This window comes from Camelus dromedarius, chromosome 2 (assembly GCF_036321535.1).
Source record: "Camelus dromedarius isolate mCamDro1 chromosome 2, mCamDro1.pat, whole genome shotgun sequence".
Taxonomy (NCBI): domain Eukaryota; kingdom Metazoa; phylum Chordata; class Mammalia; order Artiodactyla; family Camelidae; genus Camelus; species Camelus dromedarius.
Window position 1 is genome coordinate 71,583,114 of NC_087437.1, and position 24,275 is coordinate 71,607,388.

The 24,275-nt window shown below is 39.9% G+C and overlaps 1 protein-coding gene across 5 annotated transcripts in view; it reads right to left on the minus strand.

Annotated features, from left to right (window-relative positions):
• Positions 1-24,275, minus strand: part of SIDT1 (SID1 transmembrane family member 1) — an 88,400-nt gene that overhangs the window by 26,963 nt on the left and 37,162 nt on the right. For all 5 annotated transcript variants that reach the window (XR_010384480.1, XM_064495220.1, XM_031455596.2 and 2 more), the window contains exons 4-10: positions 20,862-20,907; positions 17,599-17,700; positions 16,897-16,980; positions 14,973-15,060; positions 13,660-13,731; positions 13,152-13,245; positions 6,365-6,408 (exon numbers count right to left, since the gene is read on the minus strand). Coding sequence is in view for 4 of the 5 variants with exons in the window: in XM_064495220.1 (XP_064351290.1) it covers positions 6,365-6,408; positions 13,152-13,245; positions 13,660-13,731; positions 14,973-15,060; positions 16,897-16,980; positions 17,599-17,700; positions 20,862-20,907 (530 nt within the window). In the remaining variant the exon portion in view is untranslated. The remainder of the gene's footprint in view (positions 1-6,364; positions 6,409-13,151; positions 13,246-13,659; positions 13,732-14,972; positions 15,061-16,896; positions 16,981-17,598; positions 17,701-20,861; positions 20,908-24,275) is intronic.

Below are 24,275 nucleotides of genomic sequence, written 5' to 3' on the forward strand. Positions count from 1 at the left end.
TACTACTAGTATTACCACCACCACTAGTACTGCTGCTACGACTAATGCCTCTGTTACTATCGCCACTGCCGCAGGGGCTGCTGCTGCTGCTGCTACTATCACTACTACTGTCACTACTGCTGTCACTACTGCTGTCACTACTACTGTCAGTACTGCTGTCACTACTACTGTCACTACTGCTGTCATTACTACTATCACTGCTACTGTCACTACTACTATCACTACTGCCATCACTACTGCTGTCACTACTACTATCACTACTACAGTCACTGCTACCGTCACTGCTACCGTCACTACTACCGTCACTGCTGCTGTCACTACTACTGTCACTGCCACTGTCACTGCTGCCGTCACTACTACTATCACTACTACTGTCGGTACTGCTGGCTAATGTTTATGGAAAACTTACTGTGTGTCAGACTCTCTTTTAAGTTCCTCACAAGAATTTATTCTTTTTATTTTTCAACAACCCTCTGAGGTGGGTACTCTTATTATCACCATTTTAAAGATAACAAAAGGGAGGCACTGATAGGTCAAGTAATTTGCCCAGAGTTCCTCGATAGTGGGTGGATGGTAGTGGTCATTGTATAGGTCGCAGTTAAAACTTACTGTCTTACATAGAAACAACCTAAATGTCCATCGACAGATGAGTGGATAAAGAAGTTATTTCTTTATACAATGGAATACCACTCAGCCATAAAAAAGAACAAAATAATGCCATTGGCAGCAATATAGATGGACTCGGAAATTGTCATTCTGAATGAAGTAAGCCAGAAAGAGAAATACAAATATCATATGATGTTGCTTATATGTGGAACCAAAAAAAAAACATTATTTACAAACCAGAAATAGACTCCTGGACATAGAAAACAAACTGGGGGGGGGGAATAGAGGGGGGGTGGATGGATTAGGAGTTTGGGATTAGCAGATACACATTACTATATATAAAACAGATAAACAAGAAGGACCTACTGTATAGCACAGGGAACTAGATCCAATTTCTTATAATAAGCTGTAATGGAAAAGAATCTGAAAAAATATATATGTATTAAAAACTGCATTAATTATGGAATCATTAATAAACAATTATAGGATGATAAAAAAACTTTTCTTAATTGAAAAAAATTTAAAAGGATTTTCCTTCAACATCGGAATGACTCGCAGTAAGAGTGTTACTTTCATGAAGTGCTCGTTTTGCAAGACACAAGGAGATAGAGGCTCATTTGTATCTCCACCAGAGTAAACTCATATTTTAAAGAAGTATCTAAGTGCGACGTTTGCTTTTTAGATTGGCTGCTGCTGCTGCTTGTTTATGACTCCTTATTGGGTCATGCTAGCATCTCAGCCCCAGGTGACATAGCTTTCCTATTTCCCTCAGTATCTTTCACATTTTTCTCTTTTCCAGCCTAAGTTCCCTACTTTTAACCACAAGCTTACATCCTTTGTTTAAGATGTAATTTTTAAAAATATTAAATATGTAAAGAGTAAGTGAAGAAGGATACAAAAGCATAAAATCCAGACTTTTTGCCATTTTGGTGTTCCAGGGAAGCCCTCTGGTACAGGGCATAGAAGCAAGCAAGGAGAATGCCTGTGTTACGCAGTAGCAGGGGGTTGAAACGGCTTGTGGGAGGCAGTTTTTTTGTGTGTGTAATCAAAAGAGGGAAAAAAAAAACCTACAAAAAATAAAATCAAAGCAAGCGAGCAAACAAAAACAATCATTGTTTTGTTAGGCGACAACTTCACTAAAAGGGAAAAGCCAGCTGTTGCTCAGACTTGGATGGACTGCTGATTTCTGCACTCTGCTCTGGCTCGCGATCCAGCCTGACCTGGTTTTGATGTAGTCGCTAGTCCCTTTCCCCCTGAGGCAGCTGCAGCACCAGCGGTTCTGCGGTGGACAAGAGCGTCAAGATGTTCACGTGCAGTACAACTGCCAGCACATAAAAGTGTTTTACATCTGCGCACTTTCATACGTACAGTTAACTAGGAGATTGGCCGACACAGGATAACGGTACACTGTTAACTTTTCTAATGTCTAAGGCCTTCTTAGAATGCAAAACCCAAAGCACAGTCTCCCAAACTTCAAGTGTGATCGATGCTCCAGGAACGCAAGCCGTATTTCTAGTTAACTCTAGGGTATTTAGAAAGCAGAATGAAGCACAAAGTATCAGTTTATAGGACAGACCAAGACGTTCTGGCTGGGAATAAGCAAATGTGTAAGGTTGTGAATGAGCTCATCTTAATGAGGAAACTTGTTCTGGAATGTTTTTCTCTGAGCTCTCTGCCATCTGCCTACTTTACTAACTTAGAAGAGGGTATGTTTGCTTGCTTGCCTTCTGTGTTAAATGCTCTATGTGAGGAGGGAAACTTCGTTTCATTTTGAGCATGCTTGGCTCTTTCAGGGACAGAATTTCTATTTATAATTGTCCTGCTCTCCTCTATCTCTGGACTCAGGAGGCTGGAAGCCGAGGAGGGAGTCAGAAATGACGTGAACAGGCTGCCAGGAGATTTCATTTTTACACCAGTTGGCTACCTATTCCGACTAGTTTCATGTTTTGCTTCAAAAGTTGAGGAGAAAATGAAGGAAACCACTAGGCTTTGCAGAAGGATGTAAAAGGAAAAATCCTCTCGAATTAAAAACTGGGCAAGGAAAGTCATGTAAAATTGGGTAGAGCCGAGGGGAGAGTTAGGACTGGCATCTGAGACCGGTTGCCAGAGAGACTGAGACAGCCTGTGCTCCCAGCTGCCCTGCACTCAGCACGGCTTGTCTCATCCCTCCTGGACCCTGCTGTTTGCTGAAAGGCTGGTTCAGTAACAGCTCCATCCAGGGAAGGGTCTGATTGGTCCTTTGGTTTTGAAATCTACAAACATGTCAGGTTTGTCAAGCTCTCCCACTTGAGAAAGGAACCTCCTCTCGGGCTGCACCCAAGGTCGTGGTAACAGCCTACGTGGTCCCCGAGGCCTGGGAGGCAGGCTTTGTCCGTCTCTCTTTCCAGTTGGTAACTGAATTTCTGCACAGGCTCTGTAACAAGGACGTGAAACGCAGGGTTTCTCCACTAATAGAGCCACTGGAGGAAATGTTTTTAGAGCATAGAGCCTTGCACAGAGGCCCTCAGATTACCAGAGGCCCCTGTCTTAAGCTCTAAGTGATGAACGGAGAGCACGGTGTTTGTCCATTCACATCAGAAAGAAAGTCCCTCTGTGGCCTGAAGCTGCTGTTTATTAGCACTATTTCTACTTCACCTGGGCTCCAGGGTCTTATCTCCTTCTTTACTCCAGGAAGTATGAAAGAAATTCCTTTTTTTTTTTTTTGCTTTTTAGTACAGTTGGAGCCACTGTCAACATGCTTCTTTCAAATACAACTTTAAAAACTGCAGGCAAATCAAAGAAAAACAAATGCAGGAGAGCTGACAGATTTTCCAAATGCTGCTTCCTATCATTACATAACTATCACAGAGCTGCCACCAACTTGGCACATGATAGGGACCTGGCTCTGCTTCATCCACCTCAGGCGTATCAAAGGTGCAAGCATTAGGCCCAGTTCCTCACATGTCTAGTTCCACACTGATTCGGGCAGACAACATGCCAAATCTAGTGGGATCCCCTTCCTTTTTCAGGCACAGCTCCTAGCATTTCTTCTGGGCATCAGCCCCTGGGGCATTTCCTGTAGCTCTGAGCTCTATTAAGTTTCCTGAAGCCCCCTAGGTCACAGCGATACTGGCCCTTAGGAGATAAAGACATTTCTGAATCCTTGCTCTTCTCCAAAGACATTCCTCCCCTGAATGTCTCAGATTAGCTTTCAATAAGGTCCCACACATTCTCTGTCTCTTCCTCCAGGCTGGTTTCTCAGTGCTCTGCTTGAGATGATTAAGAATCACTAACTGGTTCTTACCTATGGTAGAGCTTGTCTTCTTTGCTCTTGTTTGAAGCACCAAAGTCTTGCCTCACCAGTGGTCAGGCGCCACCTTTCTCAGTAGCTTCTCTGCACTACAAAGGTTCCTTACTTCCTCCCTATTGCAAAGCTCTTTGTGCTGAGCACTCCTATTCCCTACTTCCTAACTAAACTGGGATTTTCTTCAGGCATCCCTACCTGAGCCTGGCAGCCCACATTTTTAAGTCAGTGATTCTCAACTGGGGGTGGGGGGAACGTTTTGCCCCGAAGAGGACACTTGATAATGTCTGGAGATATTTTTAGTTGTCACAGGGAGGGAGTGTACTACTGAATTCTAGTAGGTAGAGGTGAAGGATGCATTTAAACATCCTACAGTGTACAGGGCAGCTCCCAGCAGCAAAGAATCATCTATCTGGCTGTAATGTCAATAATGTTAAGTCTGAGGAACCCTGGTCTAAAAAAAGAAGACCTCACCCGAATTCTATAAGCAGGCTTGACTAATCTGTAGGTAAATCTATTCCTTTGCAGTGACTGGTTTAGCAATAAGTATATGGTCCACTCTAGGCCAATGAAACATGAGAGAGGTTGGTAGGTGCTTCTGAAAAAGTCCTTGCCTCTGGACCTTCTCAGGTGAGGGCATAAACCTGGCCATCTCACCAGCAGCCCTAGGGGCAAAGCAGAGCCTATGGAATGACAGGAAAAAGGACCAGTACAACTGGAGTCAGTCATGCCTGAAGCCCACTCTTCTGCTCAACTTCCAGGAGATGAGACATTCCTTATTGTCTAGGTATATTTATGATGTACTTTGTTGTCACTTGCAGCCACGTGAATTCAACTGATGCATCTTTATTCTTTCTTTTGGCAGTGGGGAGGGGTCCCTCATGCATTCCTGCTTGCCGTCTGAAGGGTGCCTCTAGCTCTCAGCTCACTTTCAGAGCCTTCTTGATTTTAGACAATGATCTGGCTCAAGTCCCAGCTCTGTCCACCAATGCTTCACTGTACAGGAGACCCTTCCGAACATGGAATTCCTTTCATTATCATTGCAGTAATAAAATGACTTCACTCATACAATAAAAATAACAGCCCATCCATTCACAGCACACCAGGGGGACCCACCTGATCAGGCTCTCTAAGTTTAACTAGGCCTGAAAGAAGAGCAAAACCTGGAAAGCTCTGGAGGAAAAAGGATGAGACCTAGAGAGACGACATTTCATCTTAACATTTTATGAATAAAACGGGAAGTAGTGCTTGGCATTTTAAAGACACTAGAGCATGTGTCCTTTTATGTACACATGACTGTTGAATGTTATTGAAACAGACTGCCTGGGTGGCTGGAAAAACAAACACACTGACATTAAGGAAGACAAAAGTCAAAGGAAGGCAGAGGGAGAGATGCTCCTGCTGGGTGGGGCCTGGGGTCCTTTTATGTCTTTCTGAGATCCTGTGGGCTCATTTAAGCATAGAAAACACACAACTCAACATCTGCTGCATGTGACTTAAAAATCAGGTCTCACCTCATCAGTCCTTTTCCACATGCCAGCTAGTTTGTGGACAGAGAGTAACTCATGCTGATTTAGGCTTTTCAAAAACAAGACACTTGCAAAAGGCACAAACTTCCAGTTATAAAAGATAAGTCCTGGGGATGTAATGGACCACATGATGACTATCGTTAATAATACTGTGTGTATATTTGAAACTTGCTAAAAGAATAGATCTTAAGAGTTCTCATCACAAGAAAAAAATTGTCACTATGTGTGGTGATGAATGGTAATCAGACTTCTTGTGGTGATCATTTTACAATATATACAAATACAGAGTCATGTTGTACACCCAAAATTTATACATTATATATCAATTATATCTCAATTTTTAAATTAGGACATTTAATTTAAAAATGTTTTATTGAAAGATCAAGCAACTGAATTTCTCTGTTCAAAATATCAGAGTGGAGGAAAAGGCATATCACGATGGTTGGATAATCAGTTACTCTGGATTTTCTGAAGTAATTATACTCTATTACACTTGCTAGATTAAAATATTTCAGTTTTCTAGATCCTCAAACAAAAAACCCTCTATCCCAATTTGGGAAAAGTACACTCTGCATTCGTGTTGACACAATAAATCCTTACTGTTGTTCACAAATGAGCTTTGGGATAAGATAGGTATGAACAACTTATATCCCAGAAAAGATTAAACTTTTAAAAAAGATGAATGGCTGACAGATGGGCTGTGGAGAAGTACAAGGAACACTCCAAGCGAAGGTCCTTAGTGTGAGCTCCATATCTCAGTAATTATCAACTATAAAAATTGGCTCTCACTAGCTCTGTTTTCTAAACACTGCAGATTAGACCACTCTGGGGGATAGAAACCAAGGGGGGGTTTGGAAATCACAGAAGGCAGAGAGACAGAAGTACCAAATGGGATGTTGCCACATTCTTGACATCATTTTGAATCAAAATCAGGGATTTTTCTTACCATCATTGGAACCAAAGCTTCCATCAATGGATTTTCTCTGAAACCTGCAAACAAGCACATACACATGCTCCTAAGACAGCAAAAACCCCAGCATTTTATACTCGTTCCCTATAGACTTTGTTGCAGATTTCTCTGTGAGGACAAATGGGCCCTAAAAATGGGCCTTTGGATGTGCAGAAACTGGAACTCTGATACATTGCTTGTGGGACTGTAAAATGGAGCAGGGACTTTGAAAAACCATTTGGCAATTCCTTAAAAGTTAAACAGAGATACAACATGACCCAGCAATTCCACGCCTAGGCACACACATGCATACATACATATATGCATTCATTAATTTTATTTTCATCTTCATTTATTTTCAGGTAGTTCACATGCCATAAAGTTCACCCTAAAGATAAATTTTGCACCCTAAAATGTGCACAATTCAGTGAACTTTAGTGTGTTCACAAAGCTGTGCAACCATCACTGTTACCTAGTTCCAGAACATTTTCATCATCTCCCAAAGAAATCTCAACTCATACCAGTCACTCCCCGTCCTCCCTTCCTCCCAGCCCCTGGCAACCACTAATGCACTTCCTGTCTCTATACATTTGCCTATTCTGGACATTTCATATAAATGGAATAGTAGTTTAGGTGGTCTTTTTGTTTGGCTTCTCTCACTTAGCATAATGCTTTCAAGATTCATCTGTGTGGTACATGAATCAACACTTCAGTCATTTTATGGCTGTGTAATATTGCATTGTATGGGTGTACCATGTTTCATTTATTTGTTTACATTTGATGTACATTTTGGCTGTTTCCACTTTTTAGCTATCATGAACAACCCTGCTATGAACATTTGTGTACAAGTATTTGTCTGGATATATGTGTTAAATTCTCTTGGGTGTATTCCTAGGAATGGAAGTGCTGGGTGTCAAGTATGTTTAACTTTTTTTCCTAAACTGTTTTCCACAGCAGCTTTATAGCAGGAACTATTTTACATTCCCACTAAGCAATGTGGGAAGTTCCAATTTCTCCACATCCTTACCAACTCTTGTTATTTTCCATTTAAACAATTTTATCATAACCATCCTAGTGGCTATAAAATGATAGCTCATTGTAGTTTTGCTTTGCATTGCGCTGATGGCTCATGACGTTGGGCATCTCTTCACATGCTTATTGGCCATTTGTGTGTTTCCTTTGGAGAAATGTCTATTCAATTCAAAAAGTGCCATTTTTAAATGGAGATATTTTTCTTTCTGTCTGGGTTGTAAGAATTCTTTAGTTGGGATACTAGACTCTTATGGGATATATGATTTGCAAGCATTTTATCCAATTTTGTGTGTTATATTTTCACTTCCTTGACAATATCCTTTAAAAACACAAAAGTTTTAATTTTGATGAAGTCCAATTTACCTATTTTTTTTCTTTTGTTACTTGTGCTTTTGGTGTTGTGTCTAAGAAACTATCACCTAATTCAAGGTCACAAAGATTTACACCTATGTTTTCTTCTAAGAGTTTTATAGATTTGGCTCTTTTATTTAGATCTTTGTTGTATTTTGAGTTAATTTTTGTATATGGTGTGAAGTAGGGGTACAACTTCCTTTGACTCTCTTGCCTCCCTCTTATAAGGACCCTTGTGATTACACGATACCCACATGGATAATCCAGGATAATCTCCGTAACTATCATATCTGCAAAATCTCTTTTGCCACATAAAGTAACGTATTCACAGGTTCTGAATATTAGAACATGGACATCTTTTGGGGGCCGTTATTCTGTCTACTATACCATCCTAACAATATTAAGTCTTCCAATCCATGAACACAGAATGCCTCTTCATCTATTTATGTCCTCTTTAATTTTTTTCAAGAATGTTCTGTAGTTTTCAATATACAATCTTAAATTTAATTTGTTAAATCTCTTAAGTATTTTATTATTTTTGAATGCTATTGTAAATTAAATTGTTTTCTTAATTTCATGTTTGAATTGTGCATTGCTAGTGTATAGAAATACAGTTGATTTATGCATATTGATCTTGTAATCTTGGTGAACTCGGTTTCTTTTTGGAGGTGATGAAAATTAGATAGCAGTGATGGTTGTGCAACTGTGAATATACTACAGCCACTAAATTTTAAAAAGGGTGAATTTTATGGTCTATGAATTAATGCCTTAATAAAGCTATTATTTTTAAAACCAGGTATATTAAATGGAAATGTCTATCAAAAATTAAAATGTGAATTACCTTCTTCCCCCAAATGAGTCTCCCTTTTGGATGTCAGGTTGGAGTAGGGGGAGAGGGGAGAAAAGTTGGGGGCTAGACATGCCTGTGCTTTGGTACATGGTCTTATTTACTTTCTGTTGGGGGCTCTAGAAGTTGTGCACTCCTGATCCTGGTATGTTTGGGGGAAGAACTTCTTTTCATACCTCTTCTGTTCCTACACCTCATCTTGTATCCTTCCATGGCTGGCTCCTTCTTGCCATTCAGATCTTAGTTCTGAGAAGTCTTTCCTGCTGAACAAATCAACTCTAAAGTAGCTTCCCCAAACCAATCATCTGTCACACCACTTGTTTGTTCTCCTCCTGTCACTAGCTGAAATTATTTTCTTATTAGTTGCTTGCTTGCTTATACATTTTTCCTTTGTACAGTGTAAGCTCTATTAGTGCTGGGATCTAGACTGTCTGGTTCACCACTGTATCTCCTACCTTTAGGCCAGGGCCCAGCACACAGGAAATAACTTAATATTTGTTGAGTAAACAAGACATGTTATTAAGGAGAGCAGTTACAATTGGGTCTGAATGTTCTAGCTGGCAAATGAAGGTCTAGTGAAGTCCCTTTAAAAAAACAATTTTAGTGATGTTAACTAGCAAGCAATTACACGAACTCATAAGAGACGATGTGTTTGGATTATGTTTGTATTATTACAGGCTTTATGTACATTTGTCTTAGGTTTTGGAGTTGATAAAATTCTTTATTAGAGGATTTAAATGATTTGTGAAGCTAGGATGAGGCAGGCAGTATCCAGTGAACAAAGGGGAAAAGAGTAAATGAGAACCATGCTAGACTGGTTGAAAAATGGCTACACCTCATCTTGTATCCAGCTATTCCATCAACAGTGGAGTCTATATCTTCACCTCTTGAATCTGGACTGGCCTCATCACTTGTTTTGGCTAATAAATAGAAGGAGGGGGAAGTGATATCATGCCACTTTTGAATCTACATCTTAAGGAGGCCTTGCGTTCTTCTTCTACCTGTCGGAGATACAATAACCCAGGGCTAGGCTGCTGGAGGATGAGAGACAAAGGGGAGCAGGCCAGTCTAGAAGAGCCGGCTCCTCACTGACCGGCTAGTAGATTTCACTCCATGACCACACCCAGCTGAGATCTCTGAGCCTCATCCAGATCAGCAGAATCTTCCAGCTGACGCATAGACTTGGGAACAAATGCAACTACATATATATATATGTATATGGTTGCATGCCAGTGGAGTTTTATGGCCAATTTTTATGCAGCACTATTATGGCAATAGATAACTAATACAGGAATCAAGGGAATGACGAGTAATCAGGATCATGCAGTTTGAACTCAATGTCTGGCAGGGTGACCAAGAGGCAGGATTAATGTAGGCCGTGCTTGGCCCAGGGCCTGCCATTCACTGTGGGGACTCCATAAATACTTGTTGAATGAATTGGGGCTGGAGGGTGGGAAGGGAATGGAGTTTAGGGTTGAGCAAATATAGCATAAAAACACTTTGGATTCTTAGCTCCCTGAGGGCAGGCACCATGTCACTTATCAGTGTTTTCATCCTGATCTCATAGCATGTACTGCAAAGCCCATATATATTAGGAATAACATATGGGGCGCTCAACAAGCAAATGGCATTCTGCTCCAGGACTGGCTCGACTTGGTTTTGAAGAAAACTTTGTTATTTCTGCTTAGTTCAATGAAGGAAGAGTTCTGTTAGCATTTCCCTCAGTCTGTTTAGAATGCCAAGTAGTTCTTATGCCTTATGTCTCCAGATTTCTATTTTCAGTTTCTCTATATTTGGAAAGAATCCATGCTTATGCAGTTGACTGTAGCAAAACAGTCTGGCCGCTAGAGGTTTCAACAGAGCCTTGGACCACAACTTCCAAAAACTCTGCTTGCTTAGGCAGGCCGAATAACAACACTAGGGAGATTGATATCCAGCTATTAGCTTCATTTTTTGTCTGTTTGTATGTTGATTATAACTGCTAGCTATCTAAAGAGATGAGATCTTACTTTCTAAAATCTAAAACATCAGCAGGAGAGACCATCTTCCTAAGACAGGCAGAAGAGATGAACTTCTTTTTCCATTATGTTTAAGTACATTGGAGTTAAAATTGGCAGCTTTTTGCACCCCTTTTGAACCAAATCCAAGCTGGGGTGCCAGGCTTTTGATCTGGTCTCCTTGATCAGGACTGCCCTCCCTCACATGCCCTGACCACTCCAGACCTATCTTGACCAGCTTGCTTAAGAGCTAAGGCTCTGGAGCCAGGCTGCCTGGGTTCAAATCCCATCTCCTTCATTTACTGGATGTGAATTCTTGGTCAAATTGCTTGACCTCTCAATGCCTGAATCTCCTCAACTGTCAAATGATGATAATGCTAGTACTTACTGTAGGGGGGCTTTAAATGAGATAATCTGCTTAGAGGGCCCCCCCACAGTACCTGATGTAGAACACTTATTCAGTGTTAATGATTGTGACCTGAAAAGTTAATTGAGCTGATAATCAGTTAATGTATATACTTTCCAGGTATAATATTGGCCTGTAGGCTAGAGTTTTTGTTTCTAACTTTTTATTTGAAAATAATTTCAAATCTACAGAAAAGCTGTACGAAGAAGAACAGAATATAGAACACCCATATATGTTCTATACTTTTTGGAATATTTCCAAAGAATAAATATTCTCTTATATAACCACAGTGTAGTTGTCAAATTCAGCACATTTAACATTGATATGATACTCTTATCGAATCTACTGTCTTTATTACAGTTTTGTCAATTGACCCAATAATGTCCTTTATAGCATATTTTTCTTCTAATAAAGGATCCAATCTGAGGTCAGGTATTGTCTTCAGCTGCCATATGTCTTTAGTCTCCTTCAATATGGAACATTTCCACAGCCATTTTTTTTTTGGTCTTTTGTGACACATTTCAATGGAATGGTCATCATTTGGAGTTCATCTAAATTTTCCCTCGTGATTATATTCCAAATGTGTATTTCTGGCTAGAATACTGCCGAAGTGATACTGTGTCCTTCTCAGAGTGTCACATCTGGAGGCACACAGTGTCCATCTTCCCCTTGGTCATATTAATTTTGATCACCCTGTCAATCATCTCGTTTCTCTATTGGGTAGTTTCTGTTTTTTCCCTTTCAACTCCTAAGCAATTTGTGGGGATCCACTGTAAGACCATGCAGATACCTTGATCCTCATCAGAAGTTCCTCCTAGTTTTAATGTTCATTGATGATTCTTAACCTGACCTCTGCAGAATGGTGATTTTCCAGGGCCAGCACTCTCCTTATTTACCAGTGTTTGGTGTTCTGCTGTGGGCAAGAGTCCTCCCTTCTATGTCAGTATTTGCTAACAGCTCCTTTCCCTAATGTGTATCTGTCTGAGTAACTTCATTGAATTCATTGGATGTATATCTGCAAGCATTTAGGTCCATCATCCCTCCCTCCCTCTGTCTCACATTCCCTGCCTGCCTGCCTTCCTTCTCTGATTGATACGGATTCATGAATTTCTGTTTTTCTCAGTGGTTTATAACTTACTATTCTTCTTAATTATTTTGGTGCTCAAATTGTCCCAGATATGACCAACAGTAGTCCTGGGGGTTTTGAAGTCAGTTTCTCAACAGAAAAGCTTCATAAAGATCACAGAAGGGGGTTATTTTTTAAGTCAGAGGTAGGCCTGTATCACTGGGATAGCTGTATCACTGTGGCAGCCGTGAGGTTTTTCTACAGATGAGGCTAATCTTGCCCAACAGTCTGAAAACACTGCGCTGGCTTTGTGTTCTTTCCATGCTCAAGAGGAGAGAGAACATTTGTTATTGTACCTCCTGCCAGTCCTCTGTAGTTGTTTCACAGAGACCAAAACAAACGATGGAATTCTCGAAGTTCAGGCCTGCTCAGACATGTGAGGGAAGACTGGAGCTCTTTTCACTGGGGCTCCAAACTCTTGGGGAGAGAAAGTTCCTTGGTCAAACTACAGCATGATTCTCTCTCTCTTTTTTTTTTTTTTTTTTTCTCTCAGGGAACATTTTACTGTAAAATTGATGCTACCACAATGAGAAAGCACCTGGTAATATAGTATCAAGATGTATCTGTCACTCTTGCTATTTATTATACCTCAAGATTTACCTTAGGCATTAATTTTACTTTTTGATGGAATGTTTAAAGCTGTTTCTAAATCTCCATATTAGGTAGAACTCATTTCCTACATTCCATATTTATATTGAGTATTTTCTGGTGTTAAAAAAATACCCAAGCTGTCTTTCTATTGAAGTTTCATTAACTATGAAAATAACTATCAGCACTTGCTCAGTGCAGAATATTGACATAAACACTGCAATTATGCTAGTCTATGAGGTAAATTATTATCTCATTTTACAGATGAGGAAACCAAAGCACAGAAATGTTAAGTAACTTCCCCAAGATCACACGGTTAGTGACTAAGGTAGAAGGTAGATCTGAATCCAGTCAATATGGCTCTAAAGTCTAATGTGCTAATCACTAAAAGCAGAGACAGTTGAAGGGATTGACATTTCTTGAAACCCTTGACATACCTGATAAAATGAACCAACGCAACACACAGGCATCCCAAGTAGAAGGAGAGGAAGATGAGGAAACTGAGAAGAATGGATTTCACATAAACGGATTCTGAGGGGAGAGAAACAACTTTGGTCAGGATTTCCTCAGGAGAAAAGAGGACCGTGTTTGGGACAGGACAGCGTCAAGGGCCCATCTGCATCACACCCATTCTTAATTCCTAAGATATCTGCATTCAAAGCAGCAAAGCTACTGGATATCCCCCAGACATGATCCATAAATGGCTGCCTTTCATGGCAGTGACTTCCCAGGGGAAGCCGGGAAGGGGCTTCCCATACATACTTCGTAATTGAGTTCCCTTCCCTTCTGCAAGGGATTTAACAGAGTGGTTTGATTCTCTCTTCTATCTCTAAAATAAACATTAATTTTATTATGTTTCTCTGGAAGGATGACATTAGCATTGAGTTACATGATCGACTTCCTGCCATAGGAATCCCTTCACTGAATCTTAGTGCCAATACTGACTTTTAATGGAAGGAACAATGGTCACTTTAAGGTTCTTTGCACGTTGTAGATTCCAGGTCTGGTTCTCCTTTTCTGGTAAAAAAGAACAAAGCACAATGGATCAGATTCTAGGTTCCTGACCTCTCCTCTGAACAGTTGTTTCAAAACTGTCCAGAATTAACCCTGGTTGCTGAATTTTCTTTTAGCAAAAACTGCAGGAAAACCCAACCCCCCAACCTTCAAACCATCTAATACTCCTTTTGGTTAAAACTTTCAATTTAGCCTTTGCTTGGGTGCATTTTGGTAGCACTAAGGGACGTAAATGAGACTGCAGCCTCCCTCCTTGAATGAAGAAGGCGTGACCCTTCTCCCGATATCATACAACTCAGTCTGCCACAGACATCTGAAGAAAACAGCAGCAAAAAAATAGATAGCTACTTTATCTTCCGGTTTGCATTTTTCTAGCCAGTGACAATTTGTTTTTTCTTATATTAAAGAACTTCTAGTTTACTGGGGACATCAGACATTGGCAAAACTCTGGAGCTATGTAATTAAGAGATTAAAGAACATACAAGAAGAAAATTCACCTAGCTACCGAGGGAATGATGTTACACTCAGCAGTACTCTCCGTGCTGATCACATATCCCCATCAGCTGCTGGGGGTCTGTGTTTTCAATCAGTAGCCTATTCCATTCCCAAGATACTTACTGGGTAGTTACCCATGACCATTTGTGCTGTCCCTAAGAGCTCACACAGTCTCTGTCATTGGGATTAGTCTTACCACTTTACTTACTTACTGTCTTGAAAGGGGCAATTTTGGCAACAGGAATTGAAACCCCTGAATTTTCCTTGTGGAAATGATGACTGCTGATAAATGTAAGTGGGCCCGTTACTGCTAGCTACCAAAATGACGTTAGAAGGTGATCCTTGACCTGCCATACAAGGTCATCACTTCATAGTCATAAATATTTGTTGAGTGAACGGCCAGCAGAGTGAACGTACCTCACATGGTTGGAGGGAGTACAAGACTTTAAACAGATTCAACGCACTGAATGGCATTTTGTAGTATCCATACTGTCTTGAGATCTATTATTTTCTTCCCTTTATTTTTTTCCTCAAATATGCTCAGACTGCTTGGCCAAGCCACTGCTGCCGAATCTCACTTAGTGGGAACTAGAGAAGGTCAAGAGGGATTGGAAGGCGCCAAAATCAGTTACTGGCTCCTTTCCATGCTGTTCTATTCGGCTTTTCTAAGTAGCCATATTAGAAGAGAATATATTAACATTTATTATGTAAATAATATACTAGCATTACTATTCCTCACTATTGCTTACCCTGGGTGAAGAAAGATCCTCCACAAGCATAATCTTCAGGCTTTATCACAAACACCACAAAGAACTGCCCGCCTGGAAAATCCTTCTTCTGCATGAGAAAGAAAGATAGTGAGAAGAAGGGAGGAAGTCCAAAATGGTGCAGGTGGGGGCAAAAAGAAAGAGGAAAGAGAAGAAAAGTAAAGCTCACCCCTGCTCCTTAACTCGTTAGAAAGGATTTTCACATGCCCATGATCTGCTCCAGATTATCCACAATAAAACAATTGTTACAGCTAAGAAATTAGGTACATACACTGTTCTCATTTCAATCTGTCTTGTACCCACTCGTGTGCTTGGAACTATCATAGATCCCATATTAAAAATATGTCCACAACCTATGTAGTAATTGTATATTAAGTTCTTTAAATTAATAAACTTTATCTTTTTAGAGCAGTTTTAGCTTGACTTTATTAAGTTTCTATTGATTTAAAATCTAATGAAATATGACTTTCTCAGAAGTCACGTAGTCAACAGTTAAATACATAATTTAGGTTAGGGAAGCAAAGGCTCCAATCAGGAGGCCTGAGTCATAGTCCTGGCTTTGACTTTCTCTATATGGGCTTCTCTGTGTCCCAGTTTCTTATCTGTGAATGAAGATGATCTTTAAGGTCCAGTGTATTTCTACAATTCTGACTTCTTAATTATTTCAAAATTTCTATATTATCTTTAACCTACTGAGAAAATGGCCCAAGACTGAATCATGGGCTCAAAAGAGAATAATTTATTGCCAAACACATTCAAAGTAGGAATGTACTGAAAAGCTTTGTACTTTGTTAATTTAGTGTCTGGATGATGTAAAATCTGAGTTTCCTACTATGGTTTTTTATTTTGTCCTTTTTAATTTGGAACCACTTAATGCTAAGGTGCTAAGGGAAAAATAAATACTAAAAACAAGAGCAGATATTTGAGATATCAAATCTGAGACATTAGAAAATTAAAGCTTAACAAGGACCTACTGTGTAGCACAGGGACTTATATTCAATATCTTGTAATAACCTATAATGGAAAATAATCTGAAAAAGAATATATACATATATATACATATATATATCTGAATCACCTTGCTGTACACCTGAAACTAACACAACATTGTAAATCAACTAGACTTCAATTGATAAAAAAAAAAGAAAATTAAAGCCTGACTAATAGAAGCTTTTAGGTCTGATCCCTAAATTATAATTAATCTTTTCTCATTTATAGCTTATTATTCAATAGACAGTATCTCCTTACCTAGAGAACAGATCAAATTGCAGATACTTCAAGTAAGTACCATTCTAAAGGCAGGGACGGAATCTCTTTGAAAATATACTGACATGATGCGTGTGTACATTTTTGCTATAAAATTACCATTGAAACAATAATTTAATTATAATACCAAAAGGGCAAACTGCTGCATAAATGTGGTTCATATTTCCTTGAACCTGTCCATTCTGCCCAGAGTTGAAGTTCTCTTTTGGTCACTGTTAGTAGTATAAATTATTAGAATATGTGTTTTTTTTCATTGAAATATAGTTGATTTACATTATTGTGTCAGTAGAATGTGCTTAATTGCTTTAAATGGATCTGATAAACTTTACCCTAAATTGGCATCCCCTGTTGAGTAGATTGGAATCTTCTGCCCTCATCTCCCTAAGCAATCCGTCATATACATGTCCTGCTGCATCATAGGTTCCCAAGATTCCCCAAGGGGGGTGGGGCACCTGGCAGAGCAGCATTGTCCACCAACACCCAGGTGTAGCAATCTTTGTTTTAAAATTGATCAGAAAGGAAAGAGATTCAAGGCACACAGTGAATGGTAATCCCTTAGGTTTCTCTAAGTCCAGTAGGTAACCTGATTATAAAATGTGCATTATCATTGACAATAATGACCACAGAAGTGTTGTCTTACCTGTAGTGTGATGGCAGCTTTCTTGGTCATGGACTGATAGATACCATTAAATTCCACATTGTGGTCGAGATCGTACACCGGGCACTGTAACGTGCATAAGGCATAAAAAGCATCATTGATGTCATACTATACATACTAAACATACTATCTGGATCACAGAGGAGGGGTCCTTACTGAGCCAGAAACCATCAAGAGTTTTCTCCCAGAACAGTCATAAAAGAGTCTTCCTAAAACTTGATGCCATGTTCTCTAAAATCAAGGTCACTTTATATCAAAGAGAACTTAAGAGATTGTCTTAAAGTATATCACACTTTCTCCATTTTTTACTAACACCTTACAAGGCAGAAAGGGCTTAATGACACAATAAAAATTTTAAAACATAGAACTACAGTAGGCTTCTGTTTTTCTTGTGCCGCCCACTTGGTCTTCCTTGTTCTTCGTCATGATGCTTCCTCCCTCCCTCCCTCCCTTCCTTCCTTTATCTATTTTGGTGAAGCGTCAGCTATTCTCTATCTCCCCAGATCAATGGCCACAAACATAGACTGCCCACTTGTGTGCACAAGATGTTTTTATCACTTAGCAGTTTTGTCAGAGATACATACTAGGAGGATGACATGGCGCTCACCCTTTGCTCTCCTTTATCCTTTATCCTGGACGATATAATGCTCCAAATTGGAAGGGGGACGAGTTACTAAGACTCACCATGATATTCTGGACTGAGACAACGGAACATGGATAAGCCACTTCAGACATGACTTTAATGATAACTGAATCCACATCTTCAGGAAATTTGTATAGAAAATACTGAGAATGAGGAAAAGAAAGACAAGACTTGTTAATGTTAAGAAATGTTTACAATCACGAACTCAAAACTGTTTTCACACGAGTAAGAGTAATATTGGGCACGAAGTTCAGCTGTGAATCTCAGTAAGCCTCCAGTGTTTCTGTCAGCCATTCATCTCTTGCATGTTGAGAAAAAGCTCTGTGCAGAGCTCAGACACTAGGAGTATAGCAGTGAACAAGGCAAAGTAGCCAGTTCATACAGTCTTGCCTTACCATTTTTATGGTCTTTTTTTCTCAACTGAACTTTGCTACATTTCATTCCAGTTTAGATTTAAGAAGATTTCCCCCTCCCTCTGGGCAACCTTTTGAATTAGAGATACGTGAAATGTAACAGGAGACAAGGTTTGCCTCTGTGTGGTCAGTTTGAAATATGAAGCTCCACCTTGAAAAGCAGATAAGCCTGTTCTTCAACAATCTTAACCACCTTCCCATAGGCAAAAATTAGCACTGGTCCTACCCTTCCTCTAGACTTCTTTTTTTTGCCAAAGAATCTATTTTCTGGCTGGAATATAATGAGATGACATTTAGACTCAAAAGACCAGCCCTTACATCTATGCCCCTGAAATATGTTCACAATTTTGGGCAGGCTGAGAAAAGTATTGAAAAGTATTTCTCATGTATCACCAGAATAAGGAAACATTTATAATAGGGATTATACTAATTATATACTTATATTATAAATCCACTGAAAAAATTTATTAACTCTGAGTTTTAAAGATGTTACTAACAATGAAGGAAGGGGACTTCTGCCCAATAATTACAAATATGGTAACAGGCTGACAAGCTCGACATGAAATACGTGATGAAGATTTTGAGGAAACCAGATGAAACAAGCCCCTATCCTAGGACTTTAATAAATTTACCACATTAAAGGAGAGGCAAAACATGGTAAACTTAATTTTGCTTTTCAACATCCTCTTTATTAACCTTATTCTGAGAACCAGAGCAATAAAAATAGAACTTTTTCAATAACCCAAAGCCTTCTGATAGGGAAAAAATAATCTCAAGATTAAAGAGTGTCATCAACGCTGCTGTCTGGAAGTCTGTTCATGCCTCGTAGCAGATGGCAGCGACACTCGCAAGAACCCGCTGCATTTTGTGCTTTCAGTTTGGAGCTTGATTCAAATACATATAATACAGGGCTCTTCTGAAGGTGAATACTCTGTAATTCCCCACAGGTATTCTTGGTTCTTAGGGAAGCCATACTTTGTGACTCAAAAGCATTATTATGGTTACTATTAGCAATAATGAACATCATATATATTCAGATATGGTTTTGTGCAAAGAGTAGACATCTACTGAAACTTTATCTATATGCCAAAGTATTATCAATCTTCTTTATCTCTAAATTACCATAACCCTCCCCACCAAATAAACCCCTTGCCTTGATAATTACCAGAAAGAAGCAAATGACAAAGATGCAAAGCAATGTCTGGAATTTAGGCTGAAAATCACCATCTTAAACCCTGATTACCTACCCAGTTTCTGTGACCTGCTTCTCTCTACAGGAATAGAGGCAGACAGTGGTGATGCAGATTGTCTGAGTATGTGCAAGAGTTTGGGTGAGTTTATAGGAACAGAAAATTTTTCCTACAATTGAAGAGGGTATAAAAATATAGGCCAAAATGGGAACAGTTACAAGTAAAGTAAGACCTTCATAGATGTCAAAGAACTTCTATTTTGTTTCATTAATTTGTTCTAAGTATATTTTACTCCAGTTTGGGGTTTATATATAAATTATTTGGGCTTTAATGTTTAATACTTTTTTAATACAAAGAAGCTATGATACATAGTCATCACTGATTTTCAGTCTACAAACTGAAAGTACGTTACAACATTCAGTACATCATATTGTCTATAGGTCTGTGCAGGACTATTATACTGTACTGTTTCTGCAGTTGGGGTGCAGGTCGCTCCCGCCTGGCTTCTAGATATCTCCCATTGCACTTAGCAATGAGTGCTTTCAAATATTTCATATTTTAAGTGGCCAGTAACTTTGAAGGCAACGGACTGTGGACCTGTAGTCCTCTTCTGTCACTGGGTGGCAGTATTTATGCACTGTGGAGGCTTTCGCTGGTGGGAAATTTAACTCTGAAAGGGTGTGTGGGAGTCGGCTCATGCAGGTTTGGGGAGCTGATCGTGCACATCAGTCCCCAACTCAGTGTTCAGTGACTTGGCGCTGGCAGCCTGATATCGGCCATGGTGGAGGTATTTACACTGCAGAAATGGGCAAACGCTACAAATCAGGGCTTTCTCTCTGAGAACCCGTTGTTAAATATTTACCAGCTCACAAGTGGTTGTAATAGATTTATAACAGTGTGCATATAATATGTTAATCCCAGTTTTAGCATATCCAAAGCAAAAAATAAGTAGCCAAAGCTGCAGCCTACAGAATTTACAATAAATATCAAGACATTAAATAAATGTGTTTTAAGCTTGCTTTTGCATAGACTTTACTCTTTCAGAAGCTATGAAAGGAAAAAGGAAGGTAACTAGAAGTGTCATTAGAAAAGCAGCCTGAATCAATCAAAATTTTCATCTGTTTATTCTATTTATGATTATAGTCTAATGGAGAACACAACACAAATATCAATTCTTCTAATAATTTTTATTATTAGACATTCCTATTCTTTCTTTATTACATAAAAAACTAATTTATTTTACCCATAACACTGTAGAAATGAAAATCTGTCTTACTTTTATTGTATTTCCAGATCAACTGACTATTTGTGTATCTGTTTATTGGTGACCTTCCACTCCCTGTCCCCTACCCCCATCCAGATTATAAGGTCCGTGAAGGCAGCAGTTGCATCTCTCTCTTCTTCACCTTCCATCCCTGGCACCTAGTGCTTGGTACATAGTAGGCTCACAATTTGATGAATGAAGGTTGAGCCCAGGAACATCTGCAGACAAATGTCATGCCTCCTATTTCACACCAATTCAGGTGATAAGGTTAAATACTGTGTCTAACATCCCAGTTACATGAACAACATTCCAAAATTACAAATATAGCTCAAGTTGTGAAAGATTAAGGGCAACACCACATGCTGATTCTGTTACCATGGTTTCTTTGGGTAACACCAACAGGTGGAATTATGATAACTTTGAAACCCTTCACTTACCTGAGGTTGAGAGGGGCTGGCAGTGAAGTGAAAGGCAACATTTGTCCTGAGAAATGCAAGGGGGAGAGGGAAAGAGGGAAAGTGAGAGAAAAGCAGAAGTTAGCGAGCAAAAATTATTTATTTAAAAGGATGCTATCTTAAACTAGATGCAAGTACAGCCCTACCATTTGTGAAGGGAATTCTGGGTCCATAAAAGTGACAAGTACACTGCATGGGAACTTGGTGGTTTCAATTCTCAAGAATGATCAAACTGGGGAAGGGATCAATTTTATGTCTTTATATACCCATGAAGTTATACCTATACAAGTAAGTACTTGTTTGCTTTTGTAGACACTTTTGTCTTTGGATTCTCTTAAGATTTTACAATCAAGCACAGAGTTTAGGTGTCAGAAGTGGGTTGAATGAGAGAGGAAAAGAGGGCTTGAGGTCCTTTTACATAATTCAGATAGCACTTCAAAATAATTCTGATGCCTTCATGGCAAAAGATCGTTTTTTAAAAAAATGTGGTGACTAGATAATCACCACGGAAGGGTCCCTAGGAATAGGAGCAAGCTCTTCCTGCCCCTGGTCACCCCCAAATTGTCTCCATTTCCATCCAAGATTGTGTCTCTTGGGGCTAGGCATTACCTTCTAAGACCCTTCTTAAAATGCACATGCCACCAAAAGAATATAATGAAGTTACTTTCTCTCCAATTATTAATTTGCTGTGAATTATTTTATTAGATATTTCCATTCTTCTGGGAAAGACAGCAGTGAGCCAGCACTGGGAAAAGGAGAGTGTGAGGAGCGTGTGGGACGCAGACATCTGTAGCCTAGGGTGCAGTTGGAAGGAACGTATGTGAAGCAGTTCAAGAGGCCGGAAAACACAGTGACAGATTTGGTCTCCTCTATAGTCACATGAGGGCTGCTTTTAGGCTTTTGTTCTCTCTGGTTCTTGCCTCACCTTTAGTTACGAAGATCACTCTTACATGCCCACTGCCCTCTCAATGCCTGCATCTGGGGAATGGCATGACCCCAGCCCTCCAGGGTGGCCTGCATTTCTGGGAACCTGAACTTGAACTTCTCCTGGGCCCCCTCCGCAGCTTCACCCCTTGATTCACTCTAAAGAGTCTTTCTTTCCATTCCTAATTTTCCTTTTATAGAAATTAAACAGTTTAACAAATTTTTATTAAAGATTCCTTTAGAAATGGCGTGCCAAGATATTTAAGTAGGAAGTTTGTAATTGGAGGTGCTGTTTAGAAGTCATAAAATTTGAGCACTATTTCTAAAGGTAATGACAATTTAGGCTGTCAGCAGACTAGGCTTAGAATTTAGCAATGGGTGCAATGTTTATATATCCACTCTCAGCAGAAATCATCATCAGAGTCAAGGATTGGTTCTGCTGAAGCACGGTTATTAACACTTGGCCTAAAGTCACCTAAAGAAGCCAAAGTCGACGTCCAATCCAGTTGTGTGTGTGCTCCCGAGATTCCGCAGCCAAAGTCAGGCCCTGAGGTGCTGTGTGTGGCTCTCAGCAGTGTGGGGAGTGTCATCTCCTGTTACCAGGGCAACACAGGGCCCTCAATTCTGTTCGTTGCCAGGTCAGGGGAAAGAAGGGGATGCTGATTTTCTTGGCTAGCAACAGACAGCATGAGATTTCCAGAAGCAAAGAGTTTTCTTTGGCCAAACATTTGTTTTTAAATTCTCCCCTGTCATTTGAATTCCTGTTGTAACATTGAATGTATGGACATCAATATGAATTTTCTGTTTTTTTTTCCCTTATTCTTTATGTTTTATTCACTAGTACAACACATGCAGACTTTGAAAACACATTCTTTTAAGACTATCACACTGAAGTCTTCTCTTTCTCATGGAGTCAACAGTGTGTAAAATCAACACAGTGTCTGTTGCAGATGAAAGGCTCTGCTTCCTTCCCTCAGGGCCTTGACAGAGGTGGGGGAGGTTTATTTTATCAGGGGTCATTAGCCAACAGAGCAAATCTAACTGAGACACATGTATACCTTTAGTTTTAGAGAAAGAAGTAGAAAAAAATTCAACTTGTTTAAAAAAAAATTAAGCACAGGAAACAAATGTTTATTTAATAAATAAGAAAGCCTAAAAGCTGACTTTGTGTCCTCCTGCTGGCTAGCTGGAGGGAGAGGGAAAGAGGAAAGGAACAGAGGGCAAGAGAGATGGGTGTGCAAGTAAGGGATGCAGGAGGAGAAGAAGGAGAGGGGCCCATAGGGAGGCAGCGCAGAAATATATACAGGCGGGTAATAAAGCCCAAAAAAAAGGAAAGGGGGATGGGAAGCAGTAGTAAGTGGAAACACAGGCAGAGACCAAAGCTAAGTCATTTTTGAGGTGAGGACCAGAGAGGACTGTGAGATTCAGAGCATCGTATTCATCTTACAATAGCAAAGCCCCCAGCACTGAGCACAGTGGCCGCTCAAAACCCTTTGTTTGTTGAGGGAAATTACACCAGATTGTGCACTTGGACTATGGACTTCAGGGTATCATTTCCTGTTATCTCCTTACTGCCTGCCATCTGTCATGAACTGCCTTTGCTTATCCCAAATCTTCCACCAACCCTCCATCACCTGTACCCCTCCACCTCATTGCTCTGGTCCAAGTATGAACTCTGCATGTGCTAAATACTGACCTTTCTTCCCTTCTCTGGGACTTTGATTCTACAAAAACCCAACTCTCCTATAAATTTTATCTGCCTTTCTACCCCTTGGTTTAGAAATATACTCTAGTCTCAACCATTTTCAAAGTAAATAACCAACAAAAATAGCCCAACAAAAATTCCCCTCTTTTCCCTAATTTCCCTCCTTTGATGTTCTATAGCCTCCCTCTCCTTCACAGACCAGCCTGGTAAAAGAGTACTCTGCTCTCATCTCTCATTCATTCTTTCCCTGCCATCCCCCTGAGGCTGCCAGTCACCTTCTAATGGCTAAATCCAGTGACTTAATCCTTATCTCTCTTTACCTCTCTGTGACAGTGACATTTGACACTGACAACCACTCCCTCGTCTTGGAACTCTTTCTTCCTGTGGGCTCTGAGACACCTGATTTCCTGGGTTTCTCCTACACATCTGGCTATGCTGACTCAATTTCTTCCAAGAATTCCTGCTTTTCAGACCATCCCTTAACTGAGAATGTGACCTGCAGTGATATTCTTGATCTCATTTTCCATCACCACATACATTTTCATTCCTATATGTATAGTTATATATATTAAATTGCCATTAAAGTCATACACACACACACACACACACACACACACACACACTTCAGTTGTCAAGAAAACCACACCAATTCCAGTGAACCTCAAGCCTCCATGTTCAGCCCAGGGCTGTCTCCTGAGCTCCAGTCACAGAAGAGTGATTATCTGCTGGGCTTCTGCACTTGACTGTCCCTCAAGAACCTCAAACTC